The 20,443-nt window shown below is 41.5% G+C and overlaps 1 protein-coding gene across 1 annotated transcript; it reads right to left on the reverse strand.

Annotated features, from left to right (window-relative positions):
• Positions 1-1,489: 1,489 nt before the first annotated feature.
• Ermap (erythroblast membrane associated protein (Scianna blood group)) lies at positions 1,490-20,209 on the reverse strand. Its single transcript, XM_046468361.2, has 12 exons — positions 20,007-20,209; positions 14,622-14,711; positions 13,992-14,330; positions 12,409-12,690; positions 10,678-10,794; positions 10,026-10,058; positions 9,105-9,137; positions 7,010-7,030; positions 5,723-5,743; positions 5,598-5,624; positions 5,098-5,124; positions 1,490-3,326 (listed from the first exon to the last, which is right to left on the reverse strand). Exons 2-12 carry the CDS (start codon positions 14,698-14,700, stop codon positions 2,614-2,616), a joined length of 1,692 nt encoding a protein of 563 aa, XP_046324317.1. The 5' UTR covers positions 14,701-14,711; positions 20,007-20,209; the 3' UTR covers positions 1,490-2,613.
• Positions 20,210-20,443: the final 234 nt, after the last annotated feature.

Raw genomic sequence — 20,443 nt, forward strand, 5'->3', positions numbered from 1 at the left:
GCTTTTCAATATCTGCATGATATTTTCAGGGCAAAGGTGGGGGGGGGGGTGGGGGGGGGGAGCTCTGCCTTCAGAGACAGAGAACAGGTTTGTAAACCCAGCACTGCCACCTAGGCATTTGGAGCCCCATTTTCCTCCTCTGTAGAAATTCCTGGCCGATTGTGAGGATTAAATGAGTTCATAGTTAGATTAATTGACTGATGAGATAGATAGAGCTTCTGCTTCCACAAATGTCAGTTTTCGTCTTTACCCGACTCCACTCCACCCCATACCGAGGGATTGAACTCAGGAGGCACTCTACCATTGAGCCAAATTTCCTGCGCTTTTTTTTTTTTGAGACAAGGGTCTTGCCAAATTGCCCAAACTGACCTCTAATTTGCGATCCTCCTGCCTCAGCCTGGGTAGCTGGGATTACAAGGGTGTGCCACCGTGTAGGGTAGTATCAATTTTCTTTTCTGCTGGTAAATTCTCTTCATGTGCTAGTGGTGATTGTGCACACATGTAATCCCAACGACTGGGAAGGCTGAGAGAGGAGGATCGCATTGCAGGCCAACGGTGGCAATTTAGTGAAATCCTGTCCGAAAATTTTTTAAATGCAAAGGGCTTGAAATGTAGCACAGTGGTAGAGTACCACTGTCACTTGGTTCAACCATTCATATATATCTCACAATGGGTGTTGCCAGTGTAAACAATGTGAGTTCGTTTTAAGATTGGAATATTCAGGAAAGTGTTTTTAGAACTGAATATGCATGAGAGAAATCAAACACCTGTTGTACACAATTAATTTATAAATTGATAAAAACAAAACATTAGAAGGCAGACTCAAGAATAGAACTTTTTTTATGAACTGTGGTTAAAACTTGCTTCAGTGGACTCAAAAGTGTTTTAAAATCCCAATCCCATAATATGTTTTTCTCTTAGCAGCCCAAAGCCTTTCCCCTTATAAACTTCTTGTTTATAAGGAAAACAGCATAACAATGGATACCAAAAGTTTTATTCAATAACTGTACAAAATCAAAAAAATTCTACTCAGTCACTGTGATGGTTAATTTTATGTATCAGCTTGCCTGGGTCACAAAGTACCCAAATATTTGATCAATCATTATTCTGGGTATTTCTGTGAGGATGTTTTTGGATAATATCAACATTTAAATCAGCAAACTGAGTAAAGCAGATTGCTCTCCCTAAAGTAGGTGGGACTCTCCCAATCATTTAAATAACTGAAAAGAACAGAAAGTCTGATCCTCCCCCAACCAAGACAGAAATCACCCTACCTGACAGTCTTTGTATGGTATATTAGTTTTTCCCCACCTTCAACTTGAACTGAAAACATTGGTTCTTTCTTGGTCTTGAGGCTGCCAGCTCTATAATCATATGAGCCAAGTCTTATCAATCCTCTTCCCCCACTCGATATATATGTACACACACACACATTCTATTGATTCTGTTTTCTGGGAGAACACTGTTATAAGTGCTAATAGAAAGACCATTAAACAGACAAAAAGATCTAGTTTATTCTGGGTCACACTGTATATCCATCTGCAAAACAATAGCCAGTGTCTCAACAAATAAGCCATATCACTCCCCAAAATCCGATTCATTATTTTATCCTTCCACCTTCTTATCTTTCGAATAAGAATCCACCAACAACTTCTTTGAAATCAATACTCTCTGACCTAAGAGGCTGTTTGCTGCACAAATAGTCAAGTCTTCCATTATAATGGTCTTGTGGGGGGAAAAAAAAAAACTGTTACTTTTTTCTCATGGGGCCTCTCTGAATCTCAGGAAAGTATTCAAAATGGCCAACGCAACAGACTGGCTCTTCTGACTCATCTGCCACAACAGACCTATTCCTCTGTCTCTGTCTGTTCAAGGCCACACACAGCTGAGTTGCTCTGTTATAGCTGTGCTTCCTAACTGTGCTTCTGAGGATCCTCAGAATTATGGCTGCTGTATTTAAAATTCCTGTACCTGATTATCCTCAATATGTAAATTGGCTTTTGAAAAATGTACATTTGCTCTGAATGTCTCCAAACTATGTTATAAACATTATCAAGAAAATAAAAAAAGATGGCATATGTGACCCCTCTGCCCTACCCCAGCTCCTGAAGAAAGAAGGAAGGGTGTATGATTTTATTATTTTTAAAAACCTGACTTTGCGGGCTAGAGGTCTAAACTGAGAGTGAGAAAGAGAAGGATGGGGCCAGAGGTGTGTTGTGGGGGGTGGGGTAAGGGGCAAACAATCCTTGATAGAATAAGTAAGAAGTCAGGGTCTGAGGATCTAATTGCATCACTGAAAGTCCAAATGCAGGATGAATCAGAAGCAAGTACTCAAAAATATCCCCTTGAGTAGAAGACCCTTTCCCTGAATCTTGAGGACACATGTTCAACATCACCTAAACTGAGCATTTGCTTTTCAGGGTTATGGGAACCCTAAAAGAAAGGCAGGGTTCAGAATTGAGCCCTAAAAAAGAAGTGGTACAAATTGAAATCACACAAGGATCTGGATTTCAGTTAAAGGGAAGAGATGTCGCAGGATGAGGTGTGGACCAAGAGACTGATATCCAGAGTCCCCGGGCTGGATGTCATGGGAGCGGGACACAAGGCACAGTTCTAAAAAGAAGGAGCCTTGAGCCCCTGAAGGGCTGGGCCCAGGTCAGAGGGCCAGGACATCCCTGGGGGAAGCTCTGGGGCCTGAGGAGGTAGTAAGGAAGGGTTCACCTTCAGGGACACATCTCCATTAGCATGGCCCTTTCCTTCTGGCTTGGGGACAAGTGAGTCCTCTGATTTCTGGAGTTCTGAACAGATGATTAGAGGCGCTATGTTCTTCCCTCCATCATGAAGACAAGGTTCAAAGAAAGGGCGAAGGGGGCCAGAGAAACTATGAGTGAAAGTAAAGATGTGGGATTTGTCAGTCACGTTGTAGAAGGAGATGATTCCCGCTTCATAGTCCAGGAAAATCCCCACACACCTCGGCGGCTCTTTCAGGCGGAAGGAGGTCTGCGGGGAGGTGAGAGCTTGGTACTCATTACCACGACTCTGTCGCAAAAGCCAGTGTCCATTGGCGGGCGAGGCAGTGACCTTCCCCTTCCTGCTCACCGACTCGCTACACACCCCAAGGATCCATTTGGTCTTGTCTCCCACATACACTTCCCAATAGTGACAGCCAGCCGTGAAGTACTCAAAGCCCAGAACACTGACGACGAAATCAAATCTCTGGGGGTTGTCAGGCACAGGCTGCTTTCTGTCACCAAGCTTCACACATCTCCGATCCTCAGATAGGATGAGTTTGGGATGTGCTGTGTCTGGGTCCAGGGTCACTGCCACTGCAGAAAGTCACAGAGAAATGAGGACTGGGAAGACTAGGTCTTAAGGGATTTTGGGGGGTGTCTTTGGAAAGAGCCATAATCTCTAGGTCTGCAATCACCATCATTGACCCATTTCTTTTCAAGCCTCCTTGTCCCTGCCACATAAAAACCAGAACCATAGAATACTATCTTTCAAGAAGTTGGTCACCTGGCAGGGTACAAAGAGGGGAAAGTGCTTCACCTGTCTGTGAGGCTTCTTTAATCCTTAGGAAATAACATCTTTGTCTTTGATGTTCCAAAGAAATCTAATGAATGATTTAAACATAGACTTTGATGTTAGACTCTACAGCCACATGTCTCAGTCCCAGCTCTGCCATATGCTAGTCACATGACCTTGGGTTTCTTGATCTTCTCTAAGCTTAGCTTCATTATCTGTAAAATGGAACTACTAACAGAGCCTACATCATAGAGCTGTCACATAGATTGCTGAACTAATGCATGAGATTATGCCACATTCCTACAGAGAGTGGAATTGTTGCCTAAAATTATTAGTAGTATAGAGAAAAATAATTCTTGCTTGAATTGTTGGTTATGAAGCTCGCAGTGAGTCTCACTTTTGCCCCAAATAGAGGAAACACATTCTTCTTGGGGAGTTAAATACACAAAATCTATATTCTGTTGAGATGGTGGGAGTAATTAGACTGTGAATGTGAGACAGGAGGCTTTGTGAGTTCCAGAATTCCGACCAACGTGACCCAGTATTCTTTCAAGTGATCATTTCAGAGAGTATAAACGGGAGGGAATTAAAGTTCCTGGAAATGAGCTCAAAGCAGTGAAAAGAACCAATCTACTCAAACAGCAGTAGAATTGCAAATTATAAGAAATAAATTGAAAGAGAAACTTAGAGCCATTAGCACACCTATAATCCCAGCTACACTGGAGGTTGGGGCAGGAGGATCACAAGTTCAAGGTCAGCCTAGCAACTTAGTAAGATTCTGTCTCAAAATTTAAAAACAAAAATTTAAAGGATTGGGGATATAACTCAGTGGTAGACTGAACCCCTGAGTTCAATCTCCAGTGCTGTGAGAGGAACAGGAAACATTAAAAGATGTAAATCTTTTAGAATAAAATTATGAACTTTTTCATAGTCCATATTATTGGGGTATCTTGCCAACCCATACGCTTCTTCTTTGAGAATCTTGTCACTATCACCCAAGAAAATTGGTCCACAGAAAAAGAATGTGAATGTGACAGGTGTATATAAAGAGGAAAAACAGTAACTATTTATCTGATTGTAGTATAGGAAGGACTTTCCAAATCTGAAAGCACTGAAGAGACCACACAGGAAAATATCAATAAAATTGACTTCATAAAAATAAATGCTTGTGTATCCAAAATGTTATAAGGAAATTAAAATGCAAATGAAAAATAATTAAAGGGAACGGGAGCAGACAACTCACAAAGAAGAAATACAAATAACTGATAAACTTAAGGAAAAATCTCAAAAATCATAAAAAATGTGCAAAAAAATCAAACCTAATATTTAGCAGTGTTCTAAAAGAGGGTAAACTTTCTAAATCTAAATGTGACTCCTAAAAATCAAAGTTTAAAAAATTTTTGATAATCAAATAAATGGATTTGATTTAAAAAATTTTAAATTGCAGTCTGTATTAGAAAGGAATGGAGCCAAATCTAAGGCTACAGAAGAAAATGATCCTCCTGCCCCAACCTCCAGAGCCTTCAGGAGGATGGGTTCTGAATGTGAATCAATCTGATTAGTATAACTTACCAAAATGTAGCCGGGCTCTTCTCCAGCCTGAAAGACATAAAAGAAGTACCACAGTTGGGTCATGAATATCTCCCAAAGATCTGTGTATTGAAGGCTTGGTCTCAACCTGTGGCCCTGTTAGGAGGTGATGGAAGGTTTAGGAGATGGGGCATAGTGGAAGGAAGTTAGGTCCTTGGGGATATGCCCTTGAAGAGGATATTGGGATTCTGGCCCATTTTCAGTTTCTCTCTTTGCTACCATGAAGTGAGCAATATCTTCTGCCACACACTCTCACCATGATGTACTGCTTCTCCAAAAGCCCAGTCAACGGGCCAACCAATTATTGACTAAAACCTCCAAAACTGTGAGCCAAAACAAACCTTTCCTCCTTACAAGTTGTCCATCTCAAGTATTTTGTCGTAGTAACAAAGAGCTAGCACAAGGGAATTGTTAAACCAATAAAGAAATCAAGAACTCTCTTAGGGTGGGGATCAAACATAGGGAAAGTGCATCTCACTCACCTGAGTTGGCTGCAGCTCTTTTCAACTCTATGGAAGAAGAAACAAAGCAGGTGAGCTATCACTGAGAACCTCAGGACAACAGGAGATAAGTTGATATGGAGGTTATAAGAATATGAGAAACTTACTCAGTTCCATCCGGAGTTTCTCTAAAGAGTAAAAATAGTTGAACAAATCAGATCAAGGGCTACTACATATCCACAATGTTACTGTCCCATCCTACCCACAGTCCTAGAGCAGATCCTCAATAGGCATACTCTAGAACTTCCCCATTAAGAATGTCTATAATGGCAATATCTTCCAGCTATGGGCCTTGGGTCCCCAAAGATACAGCAGAAGGTTAACAAATTTTTATGTGAGCCAAACCTTACCAGCAGACAAATAACTAATGCCTCTCATATCCACAGGTAATGACAAAATAAATGTGTATAGATTATGGTGGGAAAAGAATAAAACATAAGTTCATTTAAAACTATCACTGAGGGGGCTGGGGATGTGGCTCGAGCGGTGGCGCGCTTGCCTGGCATGCGTGAGGCCCGGGTTCGATCCTCAGCACCACATACAAACAAAGATGTTGTGTCCGCCGAAAACTAAAAAATAAATATTTAAAAAAAAAAAAAAAAAAAAAAAAAAAAAAAAAAAACTATCACTGAGGGCTGGGGTTGTGGCTCAGCAGTAGAGCGCTCACCTAGCACCTGTGAGGCCCTGGGTTGGATCCTCAACACCACATAAAAAAATAAATAAGCGGCTGGGATTGTGGCTCAGCGGTAGAGTGCTTGCCTAGCACGGGCGGGACCTGGGTTTGATCCTCAGCACCACATAAAAAAAATAAAGGCATTGTGTTGTGTCCATCTACACCAAAAATAAATAAATAAATAAATAAAGGTATTGTGTCAGTATACTAACTACAACTAAAAAAAAATAAATATTTTTAAAAAAACTATCACTGAATCTCTGTTAGATTTTATTATGTATATTTTCTCCTTGTAAAACAAAATTGACATGTCACATGTCTTCAGATATTTTTTAAATAATAAAAAGATATTCTTATAGATGAAATGGTGGAGGCACCCTGCTCCAGCATATTCAGTCAATGGGGATCCGTCTGCCTTGGACGCCACATAAGGAAAGGCCATGACAGGGTGATAAAAGATACTTCCACATGGTTTCACCCATGGGAGCCATTTCTCCTCTTGGTAAAACATTTCTCATTTAGAGACTAGATAACAGTTATGCAAGAAAGAGAAGCTGGGAATACTTGAGAAAAGAAGACTCCGAGAGCCAAGGAATTCCCAGTCTCATGGCTTGAATTATCTTGCCCCCTCCCTTCTATCCCAGGAAGTGAAACTGAAATGCTCATCCAAAAGCAGGGATGTCAGCATAAGGAAGTTGTGCTATGGAGGAGTAGAACTTACTCAGGCCTTTATGGAGTCTTCCTAAAAAACAAGAGAGAGAAAGAGAGAGAGAGAGTGAGAGAGAGAGAGGAAGGAGTGAGTGATTGGTTCTTGCCCCTTTATCCCTAGGGCCCTAGAAGGCTCACCATCTCTCCCACCATGATGTACTGCCTCCACCCCCAAAAATGGAAAGGGATAATTTTCCATTAGTCCCTAAACCAATACCAATACCATGTCCCATAAATCAGACTCAGGAATCCAGTGGTGCTAGTACCACCTTCTCTGCCCCATCCTAACCCAGATTTTGGTTCCTCTTTTCTCTTTTGAATGTCTGGTTTCATTTCTGCTGTCTGAGTGTTTCCATACGTTTGTAATTGTGGTAATATAGCCTGCTACCCTTTTAGAGTCTGCTGTTGATGATATGATAAATGTATGATATCATATTTGTCACAAATTATTTTTCATTTGCATTCTGTTTTAGCTAGTGTAAAACTAGTTAAAAGCCTGGCATCAACTTGTTGATGTGGCTTTATGATTCTCTACAGCAACTCCCTGAAGTTAAAATTTTCACAAATTTGGAGGCTGCAGGAGTTTGGGATCATGCTTCACATGCCATTGGGAGAGTCTTTGTGGTTTCTCTGGCAGGGTCATCTGGTCCACTTGTTCCCCTACCTTTCATTGGCCCTCCCAGAGAATTAGCATCAAACACCTGAGTCCACCACCAGGCCTTGGGCTAAGGGCTGAGCATGGTTAGGCATTTGGTTTTAGAGCAAGGAGGCTAAGTATGTCACAGCTCTTTAGGAGCTTATTGATTCTTTTTTCTCCACATTTTTATTGGTGTATTATAGTTGTACATAATGATGGGATTTTTTGGTTACATATTAGTACATGCACACGGTGGAACACTAAGGGGCTTATGGGTTCTTGTTGCAACTTCCACTACTAACAGCTTCCGTCGACTGTGTCATTTTCTCATACTGAGGCATGTTATGAATCCTCTCAAGAATATGAGTGGCATAGAAGTAGTATTCCTGTTTTACAGAGGCATGGTCTGAAGCTCAGAGGGACATGAAATTGGCTCAAGGTCATCCAGTCAGTAAGTGGCCAAAGAGGCAGGATTCAAACCCAAGTCTGTCTGATTCCTTCGTCAGAGGCCCTCAACAATTGGCCTAGGCAGAATGGCCAGAGTGTCTGCTGTGTGCACCCACATTCTTATCAACTTGGAGGAGATATAAGTGGGGGAAGAGAAGAGCTACCAACATCATTGAATTTGGAGCCATCTGGGCCAGTGACTTGTCTTCCCAGAGAAGCTTCAATAGAGAGTCTAACTTTTACCCTCAGTGGTTCACAGCACACATTCAATTAATGAAAATGAAATGGCAAGAAGGGAAAGGAGTTCCAGGCACTATGATAGATTGTTGTTGTTGTTGTTTGTTTGTTTTTGTTTTTTTGTTTTTTTTGTTTTTGTACCAGGAAGTATTTCTTCTGAGCCACACCCCCAGTCCTTTATATATTTTGTTTTGAGACAGGGTCTCACTAAGTTGCTTAAGTTCTCACTACGTTGCTGATGCTGGCTTTGAACTTGTGATCCTCCTGCCTTCGACTCCCAAACCACTGGCTTTACAGGTGTGCACCACTGCACCCAGCAAAATTGTCTTTTTTAATACTGAAAACAATCAGATAAGAGAACTTATTATTTCCATTTTACAGATGAGGAAACCAAAACTCAGAGCAGCAAAGTGACTTTTCCAAGACCTGTAAGTAAGTGGCAGACTAGGTGTCACAGAGCTTGTGATGCTTCCCTTGTACCCTCTTTTCATGCCATGATCGTAAGGACTCTTAAGATCCTCATACATCCCATATAAACATATCAATATGTTTTAGATGATATGCAGATTTCTTTTTCAGTGATTGGTGGAAAGGCTGATAAAGACATCTTATGATGATCCAGACCTATTCATTTTGATCTGATGGCCTCCCCTCACTGCCATCAGATCCATAGCCCCTTGATGCTGGAAACTAAATTCCAATAATATTAATTGACTGTTGGTAATTATGTATAAAGAGAAAGAATATGTTACTTGTTCCTTATATTTTACTTTAAATATATAATTACCTTTTTCTTTTGCATGGTCTGCAAGAAGATTTTCTAGAGGAAGGAAAGAAAAAGAAAATGAGATTCTTTGCTATTACTTTGACAAATCCTACTGGTTTACCTGCTCTTGAACCTGTGCACTTCCGTCCATCTTCTCCACTCCCTGATCTAGTCCTTCATCATCTCTTATCTGGGCAACAGAAACGGCAATTCAATTGCCCCCTACATCCTATATTACTCTTTCTGATTATCTTCTCAGAGAGAGATTTCCAAAACACAACTCTGATCAGAAGGTCCCCATTCATTGCTTTACCACTGCTCTTAGGAAAGAGACTAGAATCCTTAATATGACCCACAAGGCCTCCCATGATCCAGCCCTATCATCTCTCCCCTTTGCTCTGTGCCTTATCAGCTCTTCACTTAAATACTACTCTCTCTGACCATCCTTCAAGTCAAACATTACAATCTCAGGCCTCAAGCGGCTTGATTCCTCCTGCTCGGCTTTCATAGAACCTTTTTTGTAGCATTTGTACACATTTATTTGTGTAAAGATTTAATTCATATAATCTTCCTGGCTAGTTTGAAAGTTCCAGAAGGGCAGAATCTTTGTCTGCTTTTGCTCACCATTGGATTTCCCAAATCTAGTATGATCCAGGGTCTTTAGTAGACCATTATCAATTATGTATTGACTGAATAAAAGCTTCTCCATGTTTAACCTGTGAATAATGAGCTCACAGGCAAAAATCACCAAACATACCAGAAGGCAAGCTATTAAAATAAAAGCTTCTAAAAACCAGAAGCAATGGATTTAGATTCCATCACCACCCCACCAAGGACAGTGGAAGATGGAATTTTCAGGTATACAACTTATATTAGTGGATGCTGGGTATATAAAATTCAGCAAAACAGAAATATTTCCCCCACACAGCCCAGGACACTTACCTACCTCCATCACCTGTTCATAGAGAAGCTTCTCTAGAAGGGAGAGAGAAAAGGGGGTCAGCTGGTCTTTTTTTCTTTCCTTTTTTTTTTTTTTTTTTGTGTGTGTGTGTGTGTGTATGGTGTTGGGAATTGAACCCAGGGCCTTGTGCATACTAGGCAAGTGATCTACCAACTGAGCTGTACCCCAGCCCTCAGCTGGTCTTTAGGGAGGGTTTTTACTAACAAGCTAATTGTCCCAATATGGACCAAGGGTGTGTGCCCATTTGAAAAGATTAGAGGGAGAGGTGTTGGATTATACAACTCTCCAAGTCCATTGCAATCATGAGATCCTGTGAATGTGATCATTTTAATGAGAGTTTTATCCAAAGAGTATGATTGGATTTCCTAATTAGAAGGCTTCTAATTTATTCATTTATTAAAAGGCTGAGGTGACTGATTATTGTCTAATACCTCAAAGGATAAGAATTCATAGCTCTGCCAAGGGCCTTTCTGCAGTTTATTTTATTCCCTTTACAATGTGAGTCCCCGGGGCGTGGTTCCATCAGTATTCTCCCAAACAACTTGCAGGGTCTCCAACCTATAGATAAGCATCCTGCCTATATCCACTTCCTCCTGGTCTTTTCCCAACCTGGGCTCCCTTCCACCTACTTACCTCTTGATCTTTTTTGCTTCCAGATGAGGCAAATGCCTACTGTGATGAGGAGCCCCAGGACAGGCAGGACCACAGCCAGAGCCACTGCTGAGGAGGAGAGCATTCCCGGGGATGGGGCTGAAACAGAGACCACTAATGAGCACTCCCAGGAAGACATCTGAGAGCTGCTACCTGCCTCAGATGCAAACAGTCAGGTGCATCCCAGCCGCCTTCATCACCTCTAGGGATGACCATCACCTCTTGGTCATCATCTGACCAAGATGGGTGAGGCTCTTTGTTCTCTTGGTAACTCAAACCCTGGAGGACATTAAAGGTAAGTGGGATTTAATGTCTCAGGAAGGGTGTTGATGGCCCTGCCTGAAGTCCATGGGTTCAACTCAGCTTCTCAACCACCATCTCATCCTGCCCCAAACTCAATAGAAAAATAATTCTGCGGGCTGGGGATGTGGCTCAAGTGGTAGCGCGCTCGCCTGGTGTGCGTGAGGCACTGGGTTCAATTCTCGGCACCATATAAAAATAAAAATAAAGATATTGTGTCCACCTAAAACTGAAAAATAAATTTAAAAATAATCCTGGGACCTGCAAGGGCTCTGCTGAGTAATCACCCAGCGCCTTCTCATGAGCCGGTCTGCTCCCACTACCTCTCCCTTCAGACCTCTTTGCTCTGGTCTGGAACAGCAGAAAGCAGCCTCTTTGCACCCAGCACAAGAAGGAGCAGCAAAATAAACTCTAGGTGCTATAGCAGCAGGCCTAAAACCTAAGCAGGAGAGGAAGGAGGAAAGGAAGAAGAAAGAGAAAAAAAGAAAAGGAGAGAAGAGGGCTATAACAAGTGGTGGCAAGCCCAAACTGGGTGTGTCTCCTTGCTCAACCATGGTGTGACCCTAGGCTACAGATCCAGCCTGGTTCCCCTCATCTGTAAAATGGGGGTGATAAGGGTCCCCATCCCCAAGGGCTTGGAGAGACGTAAAGATCAGTCAGGTTAAGCACTTAGCATCCAGAGAGGGACAGTGGCAGTAGAAAGAAAAGAGGGGAGGGGAACAGAAGGATAAAAAAGGGACACAATTAGCAAATGTCCATGACCCCTCTCCACCCCAAGACTCCAGCCACCGTCTATCTTTCATGGCTTTAAAACCACTGTTCTCTGCCATATGACTCCTTATTTCAAGGGTCTTTTAAAAAGGTCTATACCCTTTAACTTATTAATTCTACTTCCAGAAACACATTCTAAGAAAATAATCAGAGTCACCTCTCAAACACATGCAAAAACGTTCATCACATCATTAGTGGTAATGTGAGGAGAAATTGGAAAACATTCAGAACTAGGTTTTGATTGATCTTAGTCTTCTATAGCTGTACAATGGAATACTATGCAGCCCCTAAAATCATAAGAAGAGTTACTTAAGGACATGGACAAAATATACTCATGATGGGAAGTGAAGGGAAATCCCAGTACAAGAATACATACACACAAGCACACACAGAGACACACACAGACACCATTCAGCAGTACATGCAACTATTAGTCTTGTAAGAAATACACCAAGATGTTAGCAGTATTTCTCTACAAGTTGTGACATCATAGGCCATTTTTTGGTTTCTTTAAAATCTTCTATACTTTCAAGTTTTCTACAATATACGAGCTGTATTCTTAGAAATTAAAGCATTTAAAAGGTCTTTATAAGGTTTCCAGTAGGGTAGGAGATTCCTTCAGACCTATCACGTGGCCTTTACCTTCTATAAGCATGGCTGTGGTCTTCTCTCGGCCAAGGACCATGTTGCGGATGGTGCAGGACACGTTCCCCAGAGTGTTGTCCCTGATTCTGCTGGACACTGCTGTTCGGAAGAGTCCGGTTGCGTCCAGGGTGTGATCCTCAGACAGGGATAGAAGCCTCCTGCCTTCCGGGTCCCTCCATTGGGCCCAAGGCTGTGGGAACCATCCCACCGACCTGCACACAAGCTGGATCCAACCAGCATTGTAGCCCTTCATGTGGATGTAAGGATCAGAACCTAGAACTGGAGAGCAGAGACTACCTGGCTGAACCAGCCCAGAAATAGATTGACAGGGCCTCAGCAAGGGCATGGTTCTAGCCAGAGCCCTCGTCTACTTCTGATGAACTGTTATTGACACTTTAATGCCTACTTTCTCCTCACTCCTCCATTCTCCTCCCAATGGGATAAGACAGTGTCTAGCTTTACCCAAATATAATTGAAATCCACCCAAAGCTGTAAGTGCCCATGATACCTGGTCTTCTGATACCTTGTTCCCCACTTTCCAGGATTTTAAAAAATTTTTATTGATTGATTGATTGATTGTAATACTAGGGATTGAACCCAAAGACACTCTACCCCTGACCTACATCCCCAGCCCTTTTAATTTTTTATTTTGAGATAGGATCTCACTAAGTTGACAGTGCTAGCCTCAAACTTGCGGTCCTCTTGCCTCAGCCTATCCAGTTGCTGGGATTACAGGGATGTACCACCACACCCAGTTAGCACCTCAGTCCCTTTTAAAAATTTATTTTGCACCCCAAAGGACCTGTGTTTAGAAAGAGTCTTTGGGGGCTGAGGATATAGCTCAGTAGGTAGAGTGCATGCACAAGGCAACAGGTTCAATCCCCAGCACCACAAAAAAAAAGAGAAAAAAAAAAAAAGAAAACCAGAAGAGTCTTTGTACCACCTATTGTGTTTTTGGTTTTCAGGGCTGGGGATCAAACCCAGGGCCTCACTCACACCGACTTGGTGAGTACTCTAACTCTGAGCCACTTCCTCAGCCCTTGTATATTTTAAAGGAATTGATTTACTTGCTCTTTTCAGAGTGTGACTAAGCTATGACCAAAATCAGTGTGGTATCACTCAAGCAAATGCAAAGGACTTGGGTTGGGTTGAGTTTTGGGTAGGCTGATTTTTTAAATATTGAAGATAGTTTGAGAAACACTGCCTCTACCTTCCTGGCTCTTTAAGTATTCTGGAAGCCCAGAAGAGGACCCATTCAGTATATCCACGTCACATCCAGGATTCTGGCCCTTGAGGACTTTTCCTTACAATTGTAGTTACGAGTTCCTTAATAATAAGGGCAAAGAACCAGGATCTGCATTGCACAGTGTTTTTCAAAGTCCCTGTCCCTTCCTCATCAGAAACAGAGTCACTGCTTCCACCAAAATCAGTGGGACCAAATGGTAAGGCTGAACCATCCAAGCAGTAAAAACTGTGCTTGCAGATCAAAGAAAATTCTAGATAAGGAGGGACAAAGCAGGTATTGACAAAGCCTATCTAACTGCCACAAATGACCCCAGGCACCTCAACCCCATCCTAACCTGCAACCTGAAGAGTCACGGTCCCCTCTCGACTCAGGTTTCCGACCTGGATCTGACATTGGTATGGACCTCGATCCTCAAGGGTCACATTGCGGATCTGTAGAGTGACTTTTCCCTCTTGGATGTCTCTCACCAGCGTCGTCCTGCCCTTATATTCCGGAATCAGATCTTCATCCCTGTCCTTTCCATCCCGGAACACGTGAACAGTCTGGGAGCGTTGCGATTGGGAGGGCCGCAGCCACCTTATCTGCATGGGCATCGACACCGGCCAGAGAGACAGAGGGCAGAGCAGCTCGGCTGTGGCCCCTAGCGGGGCGAGGTGGAACTTGCTGACATCTCCTGGGAGGCGCCGGGAAGGGGGGGCGGGAAAGATAATAAGGATCTGGGAGGGGAGGATGCAGGAGGAACGACTCGGAAGGGATGGAAAGAAATGTGGCAGAAAGAACTTGGGAAGGGATAAGGACGGGGATATACTGGGGGAAGGATATAGCCTAGGAAAAGCACTGGGAAGGATTGGGAGAAAAAGGGAACCCCCAAAGAAATAAGATCTCAAGCCACGCCTCCTCATTCTGGAGACTCCAAGGTCAGACGTCTTGTCCCTGGCAGGGAAAGAAATTCCTAAACTCCTACCTGACAGGTGCGCAGGCATCTGCAGGATGACCAGAGTGATGAGGCAGCTAGAGAACCAGGAGCCAGGGGAACTTGCCATCTCCTTCCGAACTAAGACAGACAAGAGAAGAACTCTGGTGAGTTTGACAGGAGGGACCGTATCACCTAGGAGGTGGGGCTGAGACCCAGACCCCATGGCCCGCGTTCAAGAACTATACAGACCTGCTTCCAAGTCCAGCTCCACCACTTACTCCCTTGTAACAGGGTGACTGAACTTCTTTGAAATGCTGTTTCTTCATCTTTATAATGGGTACAATAACCATGCCTCCTTGCAGCATTATTGTGAAGGTAGAAGGAGCTAAGTGCTCTGGGAGCCTTAAATCTATAAAAACTATGAATAAGGATAATGATGGGGATGAGACAAGTGAACACTGAGTGTGATTTAGAAGGCAAAAGGAAGAGTCTGGGAGAATGAGAACGTATACCCAGAACTAAGCAAATAAGTACTGGTCAGACTACTGGCCTCTTGCATTTAGTTTCCAGGCCAGGCTTGAGAAATGCCTGTTTCAAACTAATCTTCACCCACCATATAGCTTGGAGCTCCTCCCTAACGGTCTTTTAAGTTGACATGCAACAAACTAATCTTCAAGCTCTTTCCCGTTCATCATAAAGGTACTAATCCTACAAACTCGGGGTCTGGAGTTGAAAAGACTTGGGTTAAAGTCTTAACTCTACCCATTTACTATCCCCAGGAAAGCTGTATAACATCTGCACCTTTCAGGTTCCTAACCTGTAAGAGGAGGCCTTCTTCAGAGGAGATTGAGAGGATTCAAAGGCAGGAAAGCGCAAAGCACAGACCACAGCTGCACACAGGACAATATGGAGATGTTATTATTACTGAACTATTCCTGGAAGGTAGAGATCACTGTGTGCACTGCCCAAGGGACACCCCACAGTGTTCCTACTGTGAAACTCTGCCCCCACCTACTTGCTACTGTCTGAGACTCCTTCAACAGGAAACGGAATTTCTCATGCTACAGTAAGGATAAAGTTTATGTACAGTCTTAGAAGACAGAACTCTCAAATTCTCACAGTTTCAGATCCTTTCCAAAGAGGAGGTTTTTGTAGAGGTCAGCAAGCCTGTTCCCACAAGGTCATAGATTGGACACAAATGAGACTTGGAAGGGGTGTCAAAGGGAGAAGCCAAAGGTGAACTTCAAGCTCTGAACGCATTATTGCTTCAAACATCCAATTCTGTTTTTCTCATGGCAAAACACACACTGGTTTAGAGTTGGTTTTGTTTTTTAATCATGATGCATACAACATACCCTGTAATCCCACATAACAGGAGGCCAAAGTGAGGTTAAGATTACATTACGACAATTCATATTCATTCATTCATATTCTCTCTCTCCCTCCCTCCCTCCCTCCCCAACCCACCCCACCCCATCTCACCTACTTACCTACAGGTTATCAGTTACTCAGAAACTGAACAAAAGAAATTAAGTACATGAGAAAAACTCTCTACCTAATTATGATTGAAGTTGAAAGTAAGTAGGGTCCAGGATCCCCACAATTTAACAATAATTATCAAATGATTTGTGAATATGAAAAAGTTTAATTCATCAAGAAATCCCCACAATTCTCAAAACCCTCAATTTCTTAGTAATTGTAAAACACACCCTAGTAGATATACCCAGTATGTGACCCAGAACTCCCAGCTAAACAGGGGCTGCCTGAAATCAAATAAGAGGGGACCTGAATTCCTAGGTGCAGACAATTAATGAAGTGCTTAAGAGGTTCTAGTCCTGGCTTTGCCATTTCCTAGCTGGTGACCTTAGACAGCTTAATTTTCATCTCCAAACTTCCTCTCAAACTTCAGGGATTGAACTCAGGGTACTCGACCACTGAGCCACACCCCCACAGAAAATGAAGTTAATAATTGTACCTACCTTGTAGAGAGGGTTATAGTGAAGTGATTTGCACTGGACGCTGGAAATTTAAAAAGCAAGTGAGGTTCTATCAGGTTGTTGCTCTGTGTAAAAAGGCAATTGAGGTGACTTCAGGAGAGGAGTCTCCCTGAAGCACATCACCAAGCTGCCAATGAATGGAAAGCAGCCCTATGAACAGACGAACCTAAGAAAGGATGACGTCAGAAGTAGAGTACTCACTCTCCAGTCACAAGAGCAAAGCAAGGGAAAACCATGATTAAGCATCACTTGTCTTCCTTTGAATACTCAAATATGATAAACAGCAATAATACCCAGCGTCGTCACACACATGGGCAAACTCTCTTTCACAAGGACAATTTAGCAATAATTATAAAATGATTCAAGAATATGCCAAGTTTTAATTCATAAATTTCACTTCCAGAAAATGATCCCAAGGAAATAAATAAGGATTTGCATAGGGGTTTAATGATGAGGATGAGCATCACACAGTTATTCATTAAAAAAAAAAAAACAACAACTAAAAACAACCTACTAAAATGGGAACAGTTAACTATTTATGGTACATTCTTACAATGGAATACTACAAAGCATTTCATAATCACATGGGAGAAAAATCTTTAATAGCCCTGAGGAATTGTCACTACAATAAGTTTTTAAAAACTATATATAGTATGATGATTTGGAAGAAAATAGGCAAGAATGTAGATATTAAACAGTGGCTACTCCTGAGTGTAGGGAGAGGATTAAGGTCATCCTATGGTTTTTGTTGTGTATTTTCCTTTATATTTTCCAAATTTTCTGCCTCAAATATATAGTATTTTGATTGTCAGAAAACAAAGTTATTAAGAGGAGGAGGAGATGCCTGATCAAGAAGGGAAGGAGGATGGTAGAATGTGATGGACATCATTATACAAAGTACATACATGAAGACTTGAATTAGGTGTCAACATACTTTATATACAAACAGAGATACAAAAATTGTGGTATATATGTGTATTAAGAATTGTAATGCAAAAAAACCACAAAGTACATGTATAAAGACATGAATTGGCGTGAACATACTTTATATACAGAGATATGAAAAATTGTGCCCTATATGTGTAATAAGAATTGTAATGCTTTCCACTGCTGTCGTATATTTTAAAAAGAAAAAAGAAAGAAAGAAAAAAGAAGGGAAGGAGAAAGAACAGAAGCAGAGCTGGAGGTCCCCATGGAGTCGAGTACACAGTAGCTCAGTGGGGACCTCTAGCCCACAGTGTAGAGGGTAAGATTAAGAAGCACTGCCAGTGGGTATTTTTTAATGGATGTAAGAACCATTTGGTCACCATATGGAGTTCTAGGATTGATTCTTCTGATCTGATTGGCCAGAATGGCCCTTCCCCCATCATGTTCTCATGTAACATGTATGAACATTATAGTACTCACTATTATATTAGTGTATGACTGAATTAACATGGACATACATGTCCATTTTTTCTTTTTTGGTACCTGGGATTGAACTCAGGGGTACTCGACCACTGAGCCATATCTCCAGTCCTATTTTATATTTTATTTACAGACAGGGTCTCACTGAGTTGTTTAGTGCTTCACTTTTGCTGAGGCTGGTTTTGAACTCGCGATTCTCCTGTCTCAGCCTCCCAAGCCGCTGGGATTACAGTCATCAAATATATTTTTAATTGCAATATGGTTCTATATTAACAATAGCTCCCATTTATTGCATCTTAGATACTCTAAGAATACTGTCTTTAGTACTGACAACAACTGTGAAAGAAGATATTGTTGACCTTTTACAATTAGAACAAGCAAGGCAATTATGCACACGTTGAGGTACTATGCAAGTGAAATTGCCAGAACTTTTCTGGAAGCAGAATGCAAAACATGGGTAAATAGATGCATGAATGAATGAATGTTTGCATGCATAGATCTGTCATGAGTTACAAAATGATCAAATGATTCCTCACTTTACAGAATAATTATCATGGAATTCCTTTATGAAGATATTTCCCCTAATAAATATAAAACATGATTTCACTTCCTAAAGTTTAACATACATGCCACGATTTGGGGCTTTTTCTCTCCTATTTATTGTAAGAAAGTCTAGAAATCCCCCTCTCAATTTTGAATCATTTATAATATTCTTCGAATCTTTCTTTTTTAATTTTTAGTTGCAGATGGGCACAATACCTTTGTTTATTTATTTATTTACTTACACTCTTACTTTTTATGTGGTGCTGAGAATTGAACCCAGTGCCTCATACATGCTAGGCAAGCACTTTACCACTGAGCTATAACCCCAGCTCAATTATTCAAATCTTTTTTCCATGCATGTATATAACCTTTTAAAAAAAATAGGGTATGCTGTATCATCTTGATATCTGATATTTTCACCAAGCACTACAGGATACACATTTTCCAATACCACTAAATATTTTTAATGGCTCCAGTATTCAATCACAAACATTGAGAATTTTTAAAATAATTTCAATTGTAGGATATCTCCATTGTTTTCTAATGCATGGCTGTTCTGAACATTGCTACAAGCGATGTTCATTTGATTGATGGGCTGGAATCAGGAGGCTTAGTCCTAATGGTGGAGTGGCCCCTAACTACCTGTATGACTTTACATGGTTAAGCAAGTCATTTAAACTCTTAGGCCTTGAGTTTCTCATCTTCAAAATAGGACTTTTAATTTGCATTACCAAACTGCCCGTCAGAAAGCTCATATCAATTTTCAAAGTATGATAAATTACTTATTTCCTCCCACAACCTCGCCCTCAGTAGATATTATAAATTAAAAATTTCTTCTTGTTGTTGCTTTAGTGAGTAACAAAATGGCATCTCTTTTCTAAAAATGTAATGGTCTTTCATTTTCATTTGAATTTCTTTGATAACTCATTTATTATTTGGGTTTTGTCAATGATCTGCCTATGTACTTTGTTCATTTTTTGTTGGAGGGTTTGTTTCTTAATAGTTTCCAAAATGATTCATATAAGTAAGCAATTTTTTTCCACTACACATGTTGGAAATATTTTTCCCCAGGCAGTCATTTACATTTTAAATTTGAAACTGTTGAATTTTAAAAACTTATAAATCAGAAAAAAAAAAAAAAGATTACAACAGACAGTCCCTTGCCAATCCCAAGCAGTTTAAGAAAACCCTGCCAGTCTACAAATGATCGGTCTGAAATCGCACAGCACAGGACCCAGAAGATAGTACAGGCTAAATACACATTGGTTATAATATTAATAATGATGACAGTAATAGCTAGAGTCTTTAGATAAGTCTGTCTGTCCTTGTCCCCTTTTATGTTCTTTAAATGACAGTTAATCGCTGTCCAATTTCATCCTTTAAGATATTCTTGAATAAGAAGAAAAAGGATTATTTCTCCACTGAACCTCAGAATCCCAAGAAATCTAAAGGATTAAAAAGAATGAAAAGAGGAAAGAGAACTCACCACTTCTGGGAACAGGGTCTCTTGTCCTTCAGCAACAGAGCTGGAGTTTCCAAGCCGGGAACTCTCCTTGCCCCAAGTAGGGAGGTCAGGCACCAGGCCAGAGGATCAGGAAGGGTCCCAGGAGGAGAGCCTGGGGAGAGTTCATATTTTATTCTAAAGACCAAAGCCCCAAGCCAGGGGCTCCCTCTGCCCCACTGACTCCCTTCTTGCTGTCTCTATAAACAAACAAGCAACGCCCTGCCTGCCTGTCTGTTTCTGATAAAGAAGCAGAGCAAAGAGGAGACTCCCTAAAAGCGAGGGAACCACTGGGGGCCATTGGGCCTAAGGGACCTTTATCCTGACTCCCTTTTCCTCCACTGCTCACAGCCAATAATGGTTCCTTCTGCTATAATTTGATCCTATCACACCCTTTTCGAAAAGCTTGCCCCCCTTCACCT

This window comes from Marmota monax, unplaced genomic scaffold (assembly GCF_021218885.2).
Source record: "Marmota monax isolate L192 unplaced genomic scaffold, Marmota_monax_Labrador192_F-V1.1 WCK01_AAM20220418_F8-fsc00008, whole genome shotgun sequence".
NCBI lineage: Eukaryota > Metazoa > Chordata > Mammalia > Rodentia > Sciuridae > Marmota > Marmota monax.